This window comes from Pezoporus wallicus, unplaced genomic scaffold (genome assembly GCF_028554395.1).
Source record: "Pezoporus wallicus isolate ANWC-B61680 ecotype Strahan unplaced genomic scaffold, APGP_CSIRO_Pwel_v1 contig_8581, whole genome shotgun sequence".
Taxonomy (NCBI): Eukaryota; Metazoa; Chordata; class Aves; order Psittaciformes; family Psittacidae; genus Pezoporus; species Pezoporus wallicus.
The window spans coordinates 16,345-35,418 of NW_026642605.1; the positions used below are offsets into that span (position 1 = coordinate 16,345).

At 56.7% G+C, this 19,074-nt stretch overlaps 1 protein-coding gene and 1 long non-coding RNA gene across 2 annotated transcripts; both read right to left on the reverse strand.

Moving 5' to 3' along the window:
- Positions 1-607: 607 nt before the first annotated feature.
- On the reverse strand, positions 608-1,679 carry LOC130610822 (uncharacterized). Its single transcript, XR_008975103.1, has 2 exons — positions 1,557-1,679; positions 608-775 (listed from the first exon to the last, which is right to left on the reverse strand). It is a non-coding gene; the product is annotated as an uncharacterized LOC130610822 (long non-coding RNA).
- A 2,541-nt stretch (positions 1,680-4,220) lies between these two features.
- On the reverse strand, positions 4,221-17,040 carry LOC130610808 (IgGFc-binding protein-like). The gene is made up of 16 exons (XM_057430910.1): positions 15,864-17,040; positions 15,378-15,712; positions 14,636-15,206; positions 13,593-14,191; positions 12,687-13,257; positions 11,729-12,315; positions 10,686-11,253; positions 10,203-10,402; positions 9,792-9,933; positions 9,215-9,546; positions 8,075-8,654; positions 6,811-7,409; positions 5,835-6,399; positions 4,875-5,446; positions 4,341-4,501; positions 4,221-4,251 (listed from the first exon to the last, which is right to left on the reverse strand). Exons 1-16 carry the CDS (start codon positions 17,038-17,040, stop codon positions 4,221-4,223), a joined length of 7,590 nt encoding a protein of 2,529 aa, XP_057286893.1.
- Positions 17,041-19,074: the final 2,034 nt, after the last annotated feature.

Here is a 19,074-nt window from a genome sequence, read left to right on the forward strand (position 1 = left end):
TATGGGGTATGGGGTATGGGGTATGGGGTATGAGGTATGGGTTATGGGATATGGGGTATGGGGCATGGGGAATGGGATATGGGATATGGGGTATGGGATATGGGGTATGGGGTATGGGGTATGGGGTATGAGGTATGGGTTATCGGATATGGGGTATGGGATATGTGATATCGGATATGGGGTATGGGGTATGGGGTATGGGGAGGGTACTAGGAGCTATTGGGGACAACTGGGGGGGCAGCTGGTGCCCACCCCATGGGACCCACACATGGTTGTTCACCCTCTTCAGGACCCACACATCTGGGTTCTTCCTTCGTAGGACCCACGTATCTGGGTCACCCCACCACATAACACCCACATGGGGCTGTGCCCCCCCCATAAGCTCCCCATATGCAGGTGCCCCCGCATGAGCCCCACATATCCGGGTTCCCACCCCATAGATCCGGCCCCACGGGCAGCTCCGTGACCAGAGCTATTGACTCAAGGGGGTCAATGGGGGGGACCAGGAAGCGCCTGGGGCCAAGATGTGGCTGCCAAAGCACTCGGATATGTGGGGCCCGCCCCATAAGTGACCCCCAAGCCCCTTTTCCCCTGCCCCACACTCTCATTTCCTGCAATTCTCATCCTTTTATTGCGATTCCAAAGGGATTTTTTGGGTGGGAATCGGCCCTTTTCCAGCCTGGCGCGGGAATGGGGTGACCTCATTGGTGACGTCAGCGATGACCTCATCGGCCAAGCCTTTCACCCCCCCTCTGCAGGGCCTCTAATTGCAGCACTGGAGGAGGGGAAGGGAAAGAGGAAATAAGGGATTAATCCGTGGGTTTTGAGGGGTTTTCCCACTTTTTCAGGTCTTTCCCCTTCTTTTGGGTCTCTTTTTCCCACTTTTGGGGCTGTTTTCCTCACTTTTTGGTCTGTTTTTCCATCTTTTTCCCAATTTTGGCCTCTTTTCCCCTTCTTTTGGTCTCTTTTCCCTCTTTTGGGGCTCTTTTCCCCCAATTTTTGTCTTTTGGACTCTCCTTTTGCTCTTCTTTTCCCTCTTTTTAGGCTCTTTCCCCACTTTTTTGGCTATTTTCCCCTCTTTTTGCCCTGTTTTCCCCGATTTTGTTCTCTTTTCCTTAGTTTTGGGGCTATTTCCCCTCTTTTTGGTCCATTCACCCCCCTTTTGGGGGCTGTATCCTCTCATTTTCTCCATTTCCCCCTCTTTTTGTGGTTATTTGCCTTCTTTTTGCCCTCTTTTCCCCTTATCTTGGCCTCCTTTCCCTAGTTTTGGGTCTATTTCCCCTCTTCTTGATCCATTTCCCCCTCTTTTGGGGGCTATTTCCCCTCTTTTTGCTCCATTTCCCCCTCTTTCAGGCCTCTTCCCCTTCTCCTGCCCCCCTTGAGGATGATGGGACCAAGAACGACCCTTTCCATGCCCCACATCCATGGGGAAACACCCATTGGGGCTAACACAAAGCCACAGCCCCAACCCCTGGATGCTTCCCCATGGTGGGGACCCCCGATCCCATTGGGAACCACAACCAAGCTCCCCCCAACCCAAGCCATGGGGCACTCACATGGGTGAAGTCCGGGGCTCTCCATGCCTTGGCCATGGCCTCCATATCCCCAACCAAGGTCCCATCGGGTCCTTGGAGGTCATTGGCGGCGTTCCTGTCGTGATTCCCACAGATCCCACAGAGCTTCCCATGGAGGCCTTGGGCTGCCGTCACCGTGGCCTCCCCATTGGGGTTGAGCTCAATGTCCAATGAGGCTTGGCTGATCCGGATGGTTCCATGGGTCTCGGTGATGTTCAGCCCCCCATAGACTTCCATAGGGGTGGTGGCTGGGACCCCATTGACCTGGAGAAGACACCAAGAGGGTGGCTCTGTGCCATGGGGTGAAACACCCAAGAAATGGGTCATTTCCTCCAAACTGGGGTGAATTCCCTTCGTTTTGGGTATGGAGACACAGGGTTAGGGTTAGGGTTGGGTTAGGGTTAGGGTTAGGGTTAGGGTTAGGGTTGTGTTAGGGTTAGGGTTAGAGTTAGGGTTGCGTTAGGGTTAGGGTTAGGATTAGGGTTAGGGGTGGGTTAGGGTTAGGGTTTGGGTTAGGGTTGCGTTAGGGTTAGGGTTAGGATTAGGGTTAGGGGTGGGTTAGGGTTTGGGTTAGTGTTATGGTTGCGTTAGGGTTAGGGTTAATGATTAGGGTTAGGGGTGGGTTAGGGTTTGGGTTAGGGTTGTGTTAGTGTTAGGGTTAGGATTATGGTTAGGGTTCGGTTTGTGTTAGGGTTAGGGTTAGGGTTAGGTGTAGGTTTATTTTTGTGTTGGGTTATTGGTTGGTTTTTGGTTAGATTTGTGGTTAGGGTTCGGTCCAGTGTTGGGTTAGGATTAGGCTCATGGTCGTAGTTATGGTTAGGGTTAGGTTTATTTGGGGTTATGATTATGAAGTATCCCTTTGTGTTGTAGTGTGATGGGAATGACCTACCCAGACCTTCTTCTCCCTCTTGATGGTGATGAAAGCCCTATTGCTGAAGAGGTGAAGAGTGAGCACCGATGGTCTCTCTTGGTCCTCTCCAACCTCAGCCAAGAGCCGGAACCATGGAGAGCCTCGAGGGTCGCACAATGTGGCCACCACATAGACCCCATTGGCCATGGTGGTGCCAGTTGCCCCATCGAAGGACACGGAGGCAGTGGCCGGGGCCAAGCTGCAGCGCCCGGGTTGCTCCACGCAGGCCCGGGCCCCATTGAGGTGACCACAGACGTGGCCAAGGGGACATGGAGAAGGTCGGCACTGGAGGGCACCGGCGCCCCGGCACGTGCAGGTCTCGGTGCAGTCCGGGGACCTGATGGTCTCGGCGATCTGGGGTGGGGGAAGAAGCATCAGTAGGGAGCCTGTGGCTGGGTTTGAGGTTGGGAGGGGGCGGGAGGGAGAGGAATGTTGAGTTTTCCCATTGGAAAGGGGTAGAAAGCCAAGAAGTGAGGGGTTTCCTATTGGGAAGAGGGGTAACATCAAGACAGGTTGAGTTTTCCCATTGGGAAGGGGTAGAAAGTCAAGCAATGAGGGGTTTCCCATTGGAACATTCCCATTGGAGAACACCCAGGAACGCTGAGGATCCCCTTGGACCGCTGAAGAACCTCAGGAAGGGGCCTTCAGCACCCACGGACACCATGGGAAGACCTCGGAGCCCCCATGGGGCCCCCGAGGAGCCCACCTGGAAGTAGCGGCCGCGGTGCAGGCACCCACAGGAGCCCATGGGGACGCATCGGGCGCCGCTGAAGAGGAAGCCCCGGTCGCACTCGCAGCCCTCGAAGCACCTCCGGGTGCAGGGGGGGGTCCCGGAGATGGCGGCGCAGGTGAGGGGGCAGCTCCGGGTGCAGGGGGAGTAGTGGCTGTGGGGGGGGCAGGAGAGGGCTGGAGGGGAGAAGAACCTGGTTCTGTGGGGCTTGGGTATGGGGGGTCCTGATGGTGACCTCCTGCACCCATGGAGGACCCCAACCGTGCTCCATCCAACCCCATTTCTCCATGGAGGACCCCAACCATGCTCAATCCAACCCCATTTCTCCATGGAGGACCCCAACCATGCTCAATCCAACCCCATTTCTCCATGGAGGACCCCAACCATGCTCAATCCAACCCCATTTCTCCATGGAGGACCCCAACCGTGGTCAATCCAACCCCATTCCTCCATGGAGGACCCCAACCATGCTCAATCCAACCCCATTTCTCCATGGAGGACCCCAACCATGCTCAATCCAACCCCATTTCTCCATGGAGGACCCCAACCATGCTCAATCCAACCCCATTTCTCCATGGAGGACCCCAACCATGCTCAATCCAACCCCATTTCTCCATGGAGGACCCCAACCGTGGTCAATCCAACCCCATTTCTCCATGGAGGACCCCAACCATGCTCAATCCAACCCCATTCCTCCATGGAGGACCCCAACCCTAGTCCATTCAACCCCATTCCTCCATGGAGGACCTCAACTGTGGTCCATCCATCCCCCCAATGACCCCCTATAGACTCACGGCATTTGGCTGCATCCCTCCAATCCTTGAGGTCCCCACCAGCAGCTTGGCAAGCAGCAGCGTAGACCTGGAAGCTCCTACACAAGGCCTCCCCCCCCGGCTCCTTGCATTGCTCCTGCATGCACCCAATCACGTACTTATGGGGTTCCACCACCCCATGGCACCCTGAGAAAGGGCCTGATGCCTCCTGGAGCACCCCACAGGGGCCCAGTTCATCCATGGGGCAGGCAGTGGGGAGCAAGCCTGGGGTACAGGCAGTTGAATTGGAGTCCTCTTGGGGTTCATCGTTATGGGGGTCCCCATTGAAGTCACCGCAGAGGCCATGGGGTCGCTGGTGGTAGGAGCTGGGCAGGGTGACGAGGACGTAGGAGATCCCATCAAAGAGGACCTTGGGGCCCCCTTGGGTCAAGAGCACCCGGTGGGTGCCCTCCTGGCTCACGGTGACGGCCCCGTCAGCCAGGACCAGGGGCAGGAGGTGCTGGAGGCCGTCTACCTGCGGAGGGGACACCAAGGAGAGGGGTCAGAAAGGGGGGGGTGGACACAAAAAGTGGGGGTTTGGACCCCAAAATGGGGTCTGGAGGACCTCAGGGGCACCCCAAAGTGGGCTTTGGACCCTCAAAGTGGGGTTTTGGACCCCAAAGTGGGCTTTGAACCCCAAAACAAGCTCTTCAAGACCTCCTGACCACCCCAAAGTGGGCTTTGGACCCCCCAAAATGGGCTTTGAACCCCAAACCCAGCTCTTAAAGCCCTCCTGACCCCCTCAAAGACATCTTTTTCCCCCCAAGTGTGCCCTTCAACCCCTGACATCCACCCCCACAGCCATTTGTCCCCCCCAAAGCCGATGACCCCCATTCCCCCCCACTCACCACCACCTCCCACTGCCTGCCCCCAACCATGGCCACGGTGACTCCATGCGCGGTGACCACCACGCTCCGGATGCCGTCTCCTTCCTTGGCCACCTCCACCTTGAAGGCCCCCATTGGCTCCGTGGCGTCCACCTCCACCATGGCGCCGGTGCAGTCGGCACCCAGGGCCAGGTGGTGGCCATCGAAGGTGCTGAAGGTGCCACCGAGCACCTCGCAGCGCCCGCAAGCACCGGGGTAGCAGCCCAAGAGCCCGTCCTGGACCTCGCAGACTTCGTCGGCCCCACATGCCTCGGGCCAGCACTCGACCGCGCCGCCTGCTCGGCACCGGCAGCGTTGGCTGCACTGGGGCTGCGCCATGAAGTCCTCTCCGTGCCTGTAGTAGCGCCCGTGGTGCCAGCAGCCGCACTGGGACAAGGGGACGCAGTGGGGCCCGCTCAGGAGGAAGCCGGGGTCGCAGAAGCAGCCTTCGGTGCATGGGGAGGGCTCCTCGCAGGCTTCTTGGCCCCCGGTGCACGTGGCCGGGCAAGGGGGACCGCAGAGCTCATAGTGTTGGTTGGGGGGGCAGACGGGACCTTGGGGGGAAGAGAGGTGGTGGTGGTGGTGGAGGGGCCAAAGGTGGCCATGGGGCAGCAGAAGAGGCAGGGAGAGGCAAAGGTTTGGTCTATGGGGAAGGCAACCCTTGGTGGAACCTCTTGGTGCATGGAGAACCCAGCCATTGATGGAACCAGGTCTTAGTGCATGGAGAACCCAACCCTTGGTAGAACATAGGTCTTGGTGCATGGAGAACCCAACCATTGATGGAACCAGGTCTTGGTGCATGGAGAACCCAACCCTTGATGGAACCAGGTCTTGGTGCATGGAGAACCCAACCCTTGAGGGAACCAAGTGGATCCATGGACCCACCACCACCTTGCCCATGGCTCCCCAACCCCACCACGTGCATACAACCCCTCCACTCACTGCAGAAGGCCGCCGTGCGCCACGGTCCGATGTGGACACCTTGGCTCTGACAGGCGGTCACGTAGGCGCCGATGGAGCTGCAAACAGCTTCTTGGTGGCCTTCATAGACGCAGGCGTCATAGAGGCAGTCATCCCAGTAGGGCGCCGGGTCAATGGTGCCGTGGCAAGGGGCCAGAGGCCCCCTCTTCTTCACCAGGAGGCCACAGTGCTTGTCCCCACTGTAGACGCGTTTCTCCCCCTTGGTGCAACCCAGGAACCCTTCGGTGCTCCCCGGTTGGCACCCGGGGCCGGGGGCCACCCTCCAAGCATCCCCAAAGTGGGTCTCGTTGGCGGCCATGTGCCCGTTGGGCAGAGCCAAGTCGTCCTCGGGGTCACCGTTGGCGTTGCCGCAGAGGCCGCAGACGGCGCTGGAGTAGGAGGTGGGGAGGAAGACCCTGGCGTAGCTGCGCCAATCGAAAGTGATGGTGAGGCCGAAGTCGGTGGTGATGAAGCCATGGAAGCCGCTGAGGTGGGCCTGGAGCTTCTCGGTGTGCTGGAAGGGGAGCTCCACCACGACGCCGTTGACCTGGGTGGTTGGGGCAATGGGATGACGTGGGGGGGGCACCAAGAGGCCATGCAAGCAGGTGGGGACGGTGTCGAGGTTAACACAACAGTGGGCAATGAGGTTGAAACCCATCCAAACATCATAGAAGGACCTTGCAACCCATCTAAACCCCATGCAAGGAACTTAGAGCCCATCTAAACATCATAGAAGGGTCTTGGAGCCCATCTGAACACCATAGAGGGGTCTTGGAGCCCATCTAAACCCCACAGAAGGACCTTAGAGCCCATCTAAATCCCATAGAAGGACCTTAGAGCCCATCTAAACAACATAGAATCACCTTGGAGCCCACCTAAACCCCATGCAAGGACCTTGGGACCCCCCCAGCTGCCTCCCAATGCCCACCCCCATCACCCCCACCTCCTCCTCCCCTACCTTGACCTTCTTGGGGTGCTCCTGGCTGAGGCCGAGGCTCATGTTGTAGACCTCCAAGGTGACCTCCTTGGTGTAGGAGACCACGGGGCTGCCCCTGTTGTTGTTCTCCACGGTGACGGCGAAGGGGACGAGGGTCGGGTCCTCGGAGCAGAGGGCGACCAAGCGGTAGGCGCAGGTCCCCATGAAGTCGTAGCGGCGCCCATCGAAGGTGGTGTAATGGGGGTCACCGGTGGCCACGCAGACGGACCTGCTCTTGGCCACGCACCTCCTCACCCCCTTGACCAGGGAGCAGGTCTCGCTCGGCTTGCAGGCCGTCTCCTCGCACACCACCATGGCCAACGCCGGGTCGCAGCGGCACCGGACGCTGCAGCGCTCATCGGCCCAGAACTCCTCACCGGGGGGGTGGTAGCGTCCGTCATGGGTGCAACCACAGCTGGCCAAGGGCACGCATTGGCCACCGCTGAGGACGTAGCCCCGGTCGCAAGCGCAGGTCTCCACGCACGGTTGGGTGCACGCGGTGGGAGCGTCTTGGTCGGCACACGTGGCCGGGCAGGAGGTGCCGCAAGGGTCGTAGTGGCTGTTCTCAGGGCAGGGTAAGGCTGGGAATAAGGAGGAGATGGAGGAGGACAATGAGGATCCATCACGGCGAAGGGCCTTTGGTTGGGTTGGGCAACCCCAAGAAGGGGTGGAGGGAAGGGCTTGGCAGTGGTGGTGGTTGAGGAGAACCTCAGTGGTGAGCAAGGAACCAACCATGTCTTGGGATCCATCACCAGAAACATGGGATCACGGAGCCAACCACACTCCAAGGCCAGAGGAGGCCATGGAGATGCTCCAAGGGCTGGAGAACCCTTGCTATGGAGATAAAGGGAGTTGGGGTTGTCCAGCCTGGAGAAGGGTCCATGGGGACCTTGGAGCACCTTCTATGACCTAAAGGAGCCACCAGGACCCCGGAGATGGGCTTTGGACAAGGGATGGGATGAGGAGAAACAACTTCCATTGGGAAGAGTTGGATGGGATCGAAGGGCTCTTTACCATGAAGGTGGTGGGACATCGGAATGGGTTGAATGGAGAAGGTTGGGATGACCAGGGTGGACAAGGCTTGGAGCATCCCTATAGTCTTGGGTTCCAAGCCCACCTCACCACCTACACCATGGTCACCATGGACCTTTACCTCCAACCCCCCTTAGATACCAGTCGCAAAGGCTTCAATGGACCCCAATGAGCTGTGGCTTCTTGGCCACGGAGAGCCATGACCAGCACTCACGGCAACCCGATGGTGTCCTCCAGTCGTGCACGGTGGCCCCATGCTTCTTGCAGATGGACGCATAGGCCTCCACCACGGGGCAGAAGATCTGCTTGGCCCCATCGCCCATGCACACGTCATAGAGGCAGTTGCGGTAGAAGTCCTGCGGCGGGACCACGTCGTGGCAAGCTTTGAAGGGCCCTTGGAAGCTCTTCTTGATGAGGCCACAGTATTGGTTGCCACCGTAAAGCTCCCTCTTCTCCTCCTCGCACAGCGGGCACGCTCCTTCGCAGTAATGCCAACAGAACGGGTCGTCCTCGTGCTCATCGAGGACCTTCCAAGCTTGGGCCCAGGCCACCACGGAGGTGAGGTTGGTGCCGCCCTGGGGGACGTCGTCTTCTGGCTTGAGGTTGAAGTTGCCGCAGAGGCCGCAAGTGTGGCTGTAGAAGCTGCTGGGGAGGTCAATGAGGAGGCGCCAGTTCCAGTCGTACGTGACCCTCAGGCCAAAGTCGGTCTCCACCACGGCGCTGAGGCCGCTCTGGAAGAGCCGGAGCTTGTTGGTCTCCAGGGTGACCGGGAGGAGGGTGGCGACGCCGTCCAGCTGCAGGGAGGGACGGGGACGCGGGGTGGGCAACCGGCCCATGGCAATGGGAAGCCACCCGTGAGAAGGTGCAAGCACTCACTGATGATGTTCAACCACCCATTGATGATGCTCAACCACTCATTGATGACGTTCAACCACATAGTGATGATGTTCAAGCACCCATGAGAGCGTTCAACCACTCATTGATGATGTTCAACCACTCATTGATGACATTCAACCACATAGTGATGATGTTCAAGCACCCATAAGAACGTTCAACCACTCATTGATAATGTTCAACCCCATTGATGACGTTCAACCACTCATTGATGATGTTCAACCCCATTGATGATGGTCAACCACTCACTGATGATGTTCAACCACTCATTGAACCACTCATTGGGTTCCCTTTGAACCCAAATCACCCTGATTTTGCCCATTTCCCTGGAGTGGATGGAGATAACTTTCACCATAGACCTTGATGGTGGCCAAGCTCATGGAGAAGATGGATGGTGAAGGATATGGATGGAGAAGGAGGTGGAAAAGACCCATTTCCCTTCCGCTTGGGGTCCACTCACCCTGACTTTGCCCACTTCCTTCTGGTGGATGGAGATGCGTTGACCATAGACCTTGACGTTGACCAAGCTGACGTAGGAGATGGATTTCACCCCCCCACGGACATCGTTCTTGCTCTCCACCTTGAAGGGCACCAAGGAGGTGTCATTCCCACAGGATTCCACCATGGTGTAGGTGCAGGTCCCTTGGAAGTCAAAGTCCAGCCCATCAAAGGTGTGGTAATGGGGATCTCCCCAAGCCCAGCAGGTTGCAACCATGGATGGGACACACTTGGCTTGGCCATCCTTCAACTTGCATCTTTCCTTGGGTCGGCACCGAAGGGCTTTGCAAGGGTCTGGAAAGAGAAGGAACCATAGGAGAAACCATGGGAGATGGGCATCAGGGACTTCCATGTCCCATTGCCCTTGGAGATGGACATCAGGGGCCTCCATGCCCCATTGCTCTTGGAGATCAATGGCCAGCATTTCTCCTGCTTTAGGCTTTGCTCCTCAACCTTGCCCCTCCCAATAGACCCTCCAGACCATCCAATGGACCTTCTCCATCTCCAGCCCCCCGTTCAGAAGCCCCATTGCTCCTTACTTTGGTTGATGCACCCCATGATCCCATCCTTGACCTCACAGGCCTCATCCTCGGTGCAGCTGTGATTGCTACAGGTCAAGCCTTGGCCAGGGACACAGGTACAACGCTGTTGGCAGGTCTCCTTCAGGACCACCTCGTGGGGCTGGAGGGGGAGAGGAGCCAAAGGGATGAGAAGAACCAGATTGTGTTGACTTCAATAAGTGGAACCATGTAGGGATGGGGGAAAGCATCGTGTCTTGAGGTCTTCAAAGTCCATCCTAACCCAACCCATTCCATTTCTCCATGCGAAGCCATGGGAGATGGAAGCCACTGAGATATTTCATCTCCAAGGAGCTGTGGATCCATCCATCTAGATGGGTCCAAACTGATGAAGAACCCCCCCAAAGGCCACCAGAGGGAGAAGGTTCCTACCCTGTAGTACTCCCCATCCACAAAGCATCCGCAGTGCTCCTCAGGGACGCAGTCATGGCCATCGGAGACGTACCCATGGTCACATTGACACCCTTCCATGCAGCCTTGGGGACATCTGGAGGCATCTTCAAGCCTTGAGCAGCTCTGGGTGCAGAGCTTGGTGCAAAGGGAGTAGCTGCTGTTGGCTGGGCACTTGAGGGCTGCAATGGAAGCCATGAGTTTGCCCTCAATGTTGGGTTAGAAGAGTGGGGGCAACCTCAAGGGTGGGCCTTAAGGTGGTGGAAGGGTCAAAACGTTGATGGGAACAGGAGCCATGGGGTGTTGGGGGCAAGGAGAAGACAACCTGAGCACCAACAAGCACCAGCATTGGTGGTCACCACGGACCTCCATCTCCAACCCTCCTTAGGTACCAGTTGTGATGGTTTCAATGGACCCCAAGGAGAGGTGACTTCTTGGCCATGGAGAACCGTGGCCATCACTTACGGCACAAGGCTGGTCTTCTCCAAGCCTCAATGGTGACCCCAGCATCTTGGCAAGCGATGGAGTAGCTCTGGATGCTCCTACAGAGGACACTGGTGTCCCCCTCAGCAAGGCAAACGTCATGGAGACAAGCTTGGAGGTACGGGTCTGGGTCAATGAGGTGGTGGCAGGAGGCAAAAGGTCCCTTTGGGAGCATCAGGAGGCCACAATAGTTGGGTTTCTGGAGGACCACCATCTTCTCCTCCGTGCAGGTGGGGCAATGGTCCTCAGGGCAATGGTCAACGCAAGGTGCATCAAGGGTCTTCCATGCAGAGCCGAAGACCGTGGTGTTGGGAGCCTGGTGGCCATCAGGGAGGAGAAGGTCATCGTCTTCCTGGCCATTGTAGTTGCCACAGAGCCCACAGAGGTGGCCTTGGTAGCCTGGGGGCACTGTGACCATGACGTGGTGGAGGAGGTCGTAGCGGACGAGGAGGCCAAAGTCAGTCTGGAGCAGGATGCCCATCCCGTGCTGGTGGACCTCAACCTGCCCATGGCTTAGGATGGCCGGGAGGTGGTGGGATATGGAGTCCACCTAGGACAGGAGGAGATAAAGCCCACCAATGAGCTCCAAGGAGGCTCCAGGGGGAAGATTATGGAGGTAGGAGTAGGAAGAGCCCTTCCAGCCAACCTTCAAATGGATTTATGGAAGCTGGAAGGCAAAAAGATGGGTTTGTATTGGACATAAGGGTGAGGTCTTCTCCCATTGTGGAAACCCAGGCTTGGTATCTCATGTCCATAAAGTGGACCCCGAAAGGTCAACATGGATGGAGCTGTCTCCCTCTCACCTCATGGCAAGGTCAGTATGAACCCACAGATGGTGATGGTGGATGACCATCATGGAACTGTGTCTATCCAGCCTCATGGTAAGGTCAATATGAACCCATAGATGATGATGGTGGACCACCATCATGTAGCTGTGCCCATCCAACCCCAACCCAAAGCCAACATGTCCCCCTTGACCTCACCATCACAACCATAGAGTGGTGGACCTCCAAGCATCACCTTACCAGGACACTCCTCCTGCCTTGCATCAGGGTCAGTGTGAGCCCATGGACTTCAATGGTCAACGTTTGGATGCTGGAGGCCTTCTTCTTCTGCCGAGCATCCTTCTGGACCTTCACCACGAAGGAGTCCAGGTCACCGGAGCAGGTCTCAGTGAGGACATAGGAGCAGGTACTGGAGATGTTGAAAGCCACCCCATCAAAGGACACATAGCTGCGGTCACCGGTGGCCACGCAGGTCCCTGGTGCAGTAGATGGGCATTGGAAGACCCCATCGATGAGTTCTCCTTCCCCGTCGCCAGGACAAGAGGTCTTCTGGCAGTCCACGGTGCCACCGGCTTGGCAGTGACACTTCTCCTGCGTGGAGGGGTAGAAGGTCTCGTTGGCCTTGTAGTAGAAGTCCTGATGGTGGCAACCACACTGGGACATGGGGACGCACTCATCGCCGCTGAGCACGAAGCCTTGGTCGCAGACGCAACCCTCATGGCATTGGGCCTTCATGGAGCATCTTCTGGAGGTGTGGATGGAGCTGCAGGTCTGGGAGCAGGCCTCGGAGCAGAGCTCATAGTGGCTTCGTGGAGGACAGGAGATATCTGCCATGGGGACATGGAGATCCATGAGGAGCAAGGCAATCCCACCCCACATCCTCCAGGTCTACACTTAGGGGCCACCACAAGGAGATGGGTTTAAGCCATGGTTGTGCCTCATCTGTACCTCCTTATGGACATCATGAGGGTTGAGGTGTCCATAGAGGTGATGGAACCAAGCTAAGAAGGGTTCCTGATCATTGTCTATGGCCAGAGCTGATGGCACCTATCTAAGGGGGGTTCTTGGCCATGCTGGACCAACCTAGATACTGAGTGGGATCTCCACCTCCCTGCTTCATCTCCACAGGGTTTGGGGCTTCCCTTGGACATTCCTGACCATTCACGAAGCCCAAACCCAGCCGCTGATCCCAACTTACTGCAGAAGTCCTCTGTCCTCCACATCCCAATGGGGACGCCAGCAGCTTGGCAGGCAGCAGCATAGCGGGCAAGGATGGGACATGCCACCTCCTCCCGATGCGGGAAGAGGCAGGAATCATGGACACAGCTTTGGAAGTACTTGGTGGCATCTACATGAGCATGGCAAGCTCCGAAAGGTCCCTCGACTTGGTGGAGGAGCCCACAACCCATCTCGGAGTCTTCCTCCCCTTGCTGTTGTCCCCTTTGGGGACATTCCATGTTGGATAGCTCCATGCAACCCGGGATGTCCATCACCTTCCAGTGGTCTCCAGAGGTGTCTGGGCTGGAGGTCGCGCTGTCGTTCTTCGCCATCATCATCATCTCATCCTCCCTGTTGCCATTGTAATTGCCACAGAGGCCACACAAGGCGTTGGAGTAAGTGCTGGGCACTGAGACCAGGACTTGGCTTTGCCAATCGTAGGTGACCGTGAGGCCGAAGTCGGTCTCCACCACGGCTGCTTGGCCACCTCTGGAGATGGAGATCTTCTGCTCTCGGTGGTGGTAGGGGAGGTTGACCAAGCGGTCGTTGATCTGGGGGCAAGAGGCAAGAAGAAGCCATCATCTGGTGTCTAAGCCTCGATTCTCCACCACCTTGACTCCAACCAACCCATGGAGGTGGAGAGTAGGATGACCCCATAACCACGTGCCCACCATCGGGCATGGATCTGCTTCAGGTGGAGATCCATGAGGCCATTAACCCTCATCTTGGTGCATGTGGTTGGCCACATTGTCCCATTGAATTCCACCCTTCCAACCCCAAGCTCTGGGTCTCAGTGTGGTTGAAGGAGACCCTTCAGTGTTACCCAATGGATGGAAGAGATGGGCTGAGGAGCAGGAGAACACGAAGAAACAGCTACGAAACCCACCATGACTTTGCCAGGATGCTCCCGCTTGACCGCAATGGTCTTGCCGTAGACTTCGACCATCACAAGAGCGATGGAGGACAACGCGTCCTCTTCGTGGCCATTCTGTACCAACACTTGGAAGTCCACCAGCTCCTGGCTCGCCTCACACAACCCAGCGAGCTGGTAGAGGCAGGACCCTTGGAAGGTGAAGCTCTCACCATCGAAGGTCTCGAGATGGGTGGCCCCAACAGCAGAGCAGGTCCCATAGCTCTTGGGGTAACAGTCTTGGATGCCCTCTTCCACCCGGCACTCTTCTCCATGGCGGCAGCTGGACCATTGACACAGGGGCCTTCGGAGCTCCGGGTCACAGCGGCACCGCTTGGTGCAGTTGGTGTCACCCCAAAACACCTCATGGGGGCCATGGAGGAGGCCCTCAAAGACGCAACCACACTTGTCTTGGGGGATGCACTCGTTGAGGTCCAGCACGAAGCCCTCCTGGCACTCGCAGGTCTCCACGCAGGCCGTGGGGTCACAGGTGGGTGGCATCGCAGCCGGGTTGCAGGTGGTGGGGCAGGAGGTGCCGCACGCAGTGTAGTTGCTGTTCTTGGGGCAGGGCAGGGCTGTGGAGGGGATGGGACACAATGGTTGTGGTGGGATGGGGCACAATGGTTGTGGTGGGATGGGGCACAATGGTTGTGGTGGGATGGGGCACAAAGGTTGTGGTGGGATGGGGCACAATGGTTGTGGTGGGATGGGGCACAATGGTTGTGGTGGGATGGGACACAATGGTCATGGTTGGATTGGACTTTCTACATAGACTTTCTAGAATCTCCATGGTCTTCCTGGAGTCTCCATGGTCATTCCAGCCCCACCTCCCCTCCATGCCCCTCTTCCAAACAACCTGTCCCACCTCACTTGAAAGTCTCTCTGGTGACACCAACATCCCCATTGCTCCCGTTTCCCTTCCTCCTTTTTCTCCTCATTCCCATCCCACCACCCCTTGATTCCATCCATTCCTTGCCCACCAAAGGGACAGCCTTTGGGGCCCACCGGGAGCTACTCACGGCACCGTGCCGGTGTCCTCCAGTCCTCAATGGTGACCCCTTCCTCTTGGCAGCTATCTGCATAGGCTTCGAGGGCTTGGCACAGCATGGTGTGGAGCCCATCGTTGACACACAGGTCATAGATGCAGTTGTCCACGTAGACCTTGGGGTTGATGGTGGCGTGGCACCTCCAGAAGGGCCCCATCCGTTGGGTCATCATCCCACACCATGTCTCCTCCTGGTACCTGGCCACCTCGTCCTGTTGACACCGCTCACAGGCCCCACTGCAGTTGTCCCAGCAACGATGGCTTTCATTGGCCACCTTCCAGCTTGCCCCCAGCTCCACCGCGTCCTGGGCCACGTCGCCGTCAGGTTTGAGGGCATCGTCTTGGGGGTCACCATTGGCATTGCCACACAAGCCACACACTTTGCCAGAGAGGACACTGGGGAGCTTCAGCACTACGCGGGCGTCCCAGTCATAGAGGACCTTCAGCTTGAAGGCTGTTTGAAGCAGCATGGACCGGCCCCTTTGTCGTAGGTGGAGCTTACCATCGGCGAGGGTGATGGGGAGGTGGGACCGGTGGTTATTGACCTGGAAGAGGAAAGAAACCCCGTGAAGGACCCAAAAAAGTGGATCCAAAAAGGGGGTGAAACTGAAGGGTTTGAGCTGTTTGGAGGTGTCTTCTGCAAGAGGTCACTGTGCAGAAGCTCATTGAGGTTGGAGAAGACCCTTCAGGTGCATCGTTGCTTTGGGTTGACTTACCCTCACCATGCCGTTCTCCGACCTGACCACCACAATGGTCACACCATAGACACGGATGGTGATGGAACCAACATAGGAGACCTTCAGGTTGCCCCGGTGCTCGTTTTTGGCCTCAATGCTGAAGATGGGCATGGTTGGGTCTGGGTCACAGGTCTTGGTCAAGGTGTAGGTGCAGGTGCCCATGAAGTCAAAGGGTTTCCCATCAAAGGTCCTATAGTGAGGATCGCCAGTGGCCCAGCAGGTTGAGAAGGTCTCTTGGACGCATTTAGGTTGCCCATCCACCATCTCACACTTCTCCTTGCAGGCCAGGTCTTGGCATGAAAGAGGAGGAGAACCTGCAGAGAAAGAGGGGATAAACCCATGGAGAAGAGGAAGAGGAAGAAACCCGTGGAGAAGAAGAGGAAGAGGGAAGAAACCCATGGATGGCCACCATGGAGAAGACCTGCGCATTGACAACACCACAACCATGATGCTGACCATACTCACTGGTGGCACAAAGACCACTGAAGCCATAACCAGCATAGTTCTGGAAGCCAAAGACCAGGAGCCCAAAAGGTGTCCTCGGGTGCTGCACACTCTGGATCTCCCCTGCCCTGGTCATGGTGATGGTGGCCCAGGAGAAGTCCGTGCCAGGGATGCTTTGCCAGGGTATGATCCTCTCCATCCTCTGGTTGAGTGTTACGGTGCTGGTGTCCATGTTGGGGGCCATGAGGACAATGTGGTTCTCATAGCCGGCCATGCTGATGACCTGGTAGGACTTGCAGTAGGTGGGCACGGGTTGGATGTTGACCATGAAGGGGTCTTGCTTCATGGAGCCCTTCTTGGAGCCGGTGAAGAAGAAAACCACCTGAACCCCAGCTGAAGCATTGAGATGAAGGGGAGACCTTGGGCCCACCTTGACCTTACGGACCTGCCCGGCCACCAGGACCTCGGTGGCAACCGCGTTACCCCTACTGTAGCTAAGGGAGGTCCTCTCCGCTGCCACCACGTAGGCCAAGTCCATGTCCTTCTGCACCGGGCTGGGAGGGATGACGAAGACCTTGCCCCATCCATCGACGGGCAGAAGCTGCTCCACCGCGTGGTCGCATCCCGTGTGGACCTTGACACAGCTGTGGCCACTGAGGACCGCCACGGGGTGGTCCGATGTGACCTCGGTGCCGGAGAGATCGGAGCGACTTTGGAGCTGGAAGCTGTGGTAGGGACCCAAGGAGACGCGAAGGATGCTCCCAGGGGAGTAATTCCTCCCTCGGTAGTAGAACCTCCCCTTGGCTTTGATGGTGACGGTGGTCGAGGTCCTTCCGGCCACCACCACCAGCTCCTTGAGCCCATCTCTCCCAGTGCCTTCCGGTGTCACCGCGTAATACCTCCGGCCCAACATCTCCACCGGTAGGACCACGGTGGCACCGGTCGTGAGCCTCTTGGAGCTGGTGGCCACCACAGAGATGTCTTTGGTGGCCTGGATCAAGACGGCTTTATCCGAGAGCTGGGTGCCCACCAGCTCCACGTTGCCGGGGAGGCGGAGAGGAACCGCATCGCCGGTGCCGAGGGAGATGGTGCTGGTGAAGGCACCGCCGCGCGTGGTCACCGTCACCATGGTGGCCGTGGAGGAGGCGGTGAGCAGGAGCTGGGCGTTGAGGTAGGCGCCTTCCTCATCATTCTGCATGAAGGCCGTGAGGAATTCCGTGCCGGGAAAAGCCAAAGTGGGAAGAGCTGGAGGAGAAGGTGGGGAAAGTGGGAATTGGGGGGGGGGTGTGTGTCTGTTTGGGTGGTTGTGGGAGTTGGGCTGGATCAATGGGAATGAGGGGATTGGGGAGGGAAAAGGGTGCGGTGGGAAGGGTGGAAAATAGGGGGGTTGGTTGAGGAAAGGGATGGGAAGTTCTAAGGGAATGGGGTTTGGGGGGAGAAATGGAAACGAGGGAGAATGGGGATTGGAGGAAGGGGAAATTGAAATGGGAATTGGGGGAAATGGGAATTGGGGGAATGGGAATGGGGGAAATTGGGATTGGGGAAATGGGAATAGGTGGAAATGGGAATTGGTGCAAATGGGAACTGGAGGAAATGGGGATTGGGGGAAATGGGAATTGGTGGAAATGGGGATTTGTGGGATTAGGGAATTGATGGTGGGTTTTCCTGGTGGAAGCAGGGTTGGAATGTCGGGACACATCCAAACCCAGCAAAACAGGGAATGAGAATTTGATGCTCAAAACGAAACAGGAAACATGGGGGGGGGGATGAGGGAATTTAGGCTTTTGTTGTGAAAAACACGCCAAAAAGGTGAGAAAACCTCTTGGATTCTAAGTTAAAACAGCAGTGGTGAGGATTTGGGGTGAAAAAAGAGGGGCTTTGGGTAAAAATAGCTGTTTTGTGCAATTTTTCATTGAAATAGAGAGGGAAGGAGGGTGTTTTGGGTGAAAATAGGGAATAATGAGGTTTGGCTGGAGGTAAAGTCAGGGAATGAGGGGATTTGGGGTGAAAATAGGGAATAATGAAATTCGTCTGGAGAAAAACCAGAGAATAAGTTGTTTTGGGTGAAAAAAGGGGCTTTTTGGTGAAAAGCAACAGGCAAAGAGAGATTTTGGTGAAGAGGCGAAGGGTTAATAAAGTGGGAAAGGGGAAAATAGGAAATAAGGGGAAATCTCTGGAAAACAGAGGGAATAAAGCCTTTTGCTGCAGAAACATGAAGTAGAAGGGACTAAAATAAGCTTAAACCAGGGGAAACTGGGGCTTTGGGGAGGGGAATGGGGTCGGGTTGATGCTCACCGCAGCAAAGAGCCAATGGAAGCCACCAGATGTCCATCTCCATCCCTGGGAAATGCCCAAAATAAGAAAAATGAACCTCTTGTTTGGGGTAAAAAGAGCCATGAACAGACAAAGAGGAACCTGGAGGTGACCCAAGTGTCTCCAGCATCTCCTTTTGGTCCCAAATTGTCCCCAGAGACCCTTTTCTACCTGTTGGAAGCCTCTTGCAAGTCACTTGGATTGAGTTCTTCTCATCCCAAAGACCCCCAAGTTCCCCCTTTACCATCACCTCTGACCCAAACCCCTTCTTGATGCCACCTTCAAGCCATGGTGCCATCAAACCCACCTAATGATGAATCCCTCCCCTAAAATCACAGCAATTTGGGTCCAAATGAGGCCAAATGGCAGCCATTTGGCCATTCCCACCTTCTGAATGTTCTTAGAGCTGCTGGTTGCCCCCCATCACTCAACACCTGATGGGGGTTCCATCCAAAACGTCTCAATTCAGGCTTGGGATGGAGGAAAACCCCCTTTTAATGGGGTTTTCCTGGGAATTTGACCCATTTAGGACTTCTTTTCGGTGGGTGAAGGCACCTCAGACATCTTTGGCTTAGAGGGACCAACCCAGCATGCCCCAAAGGACCCATAGTGCTTACCTTTGGGCTTCTTTCTGCTTCAGCACCTCTTTGCTCTCCCAAAGACCCCTCCCATCTGTGAGGTTGGATGAAGGGAAACTGTCGTCTTGATCCCAAAACTTCCCTTTTTATGACCCAATGGGGCTTATCTCATGGAGCTGTCACAGGGACCTCTGATAGGAGAAGGAATTGGGTCCAAAAAGGGCTGGATTTGGCCACATCTCATGGGTAGGAGGTGGGGTTGGGGCTTTGAAGGCCAAAAGAGGTTGGACTTCCAGAGACCTGGAGTTAACGGCGTGCATGGTGGAGCCAGAGGACATGGG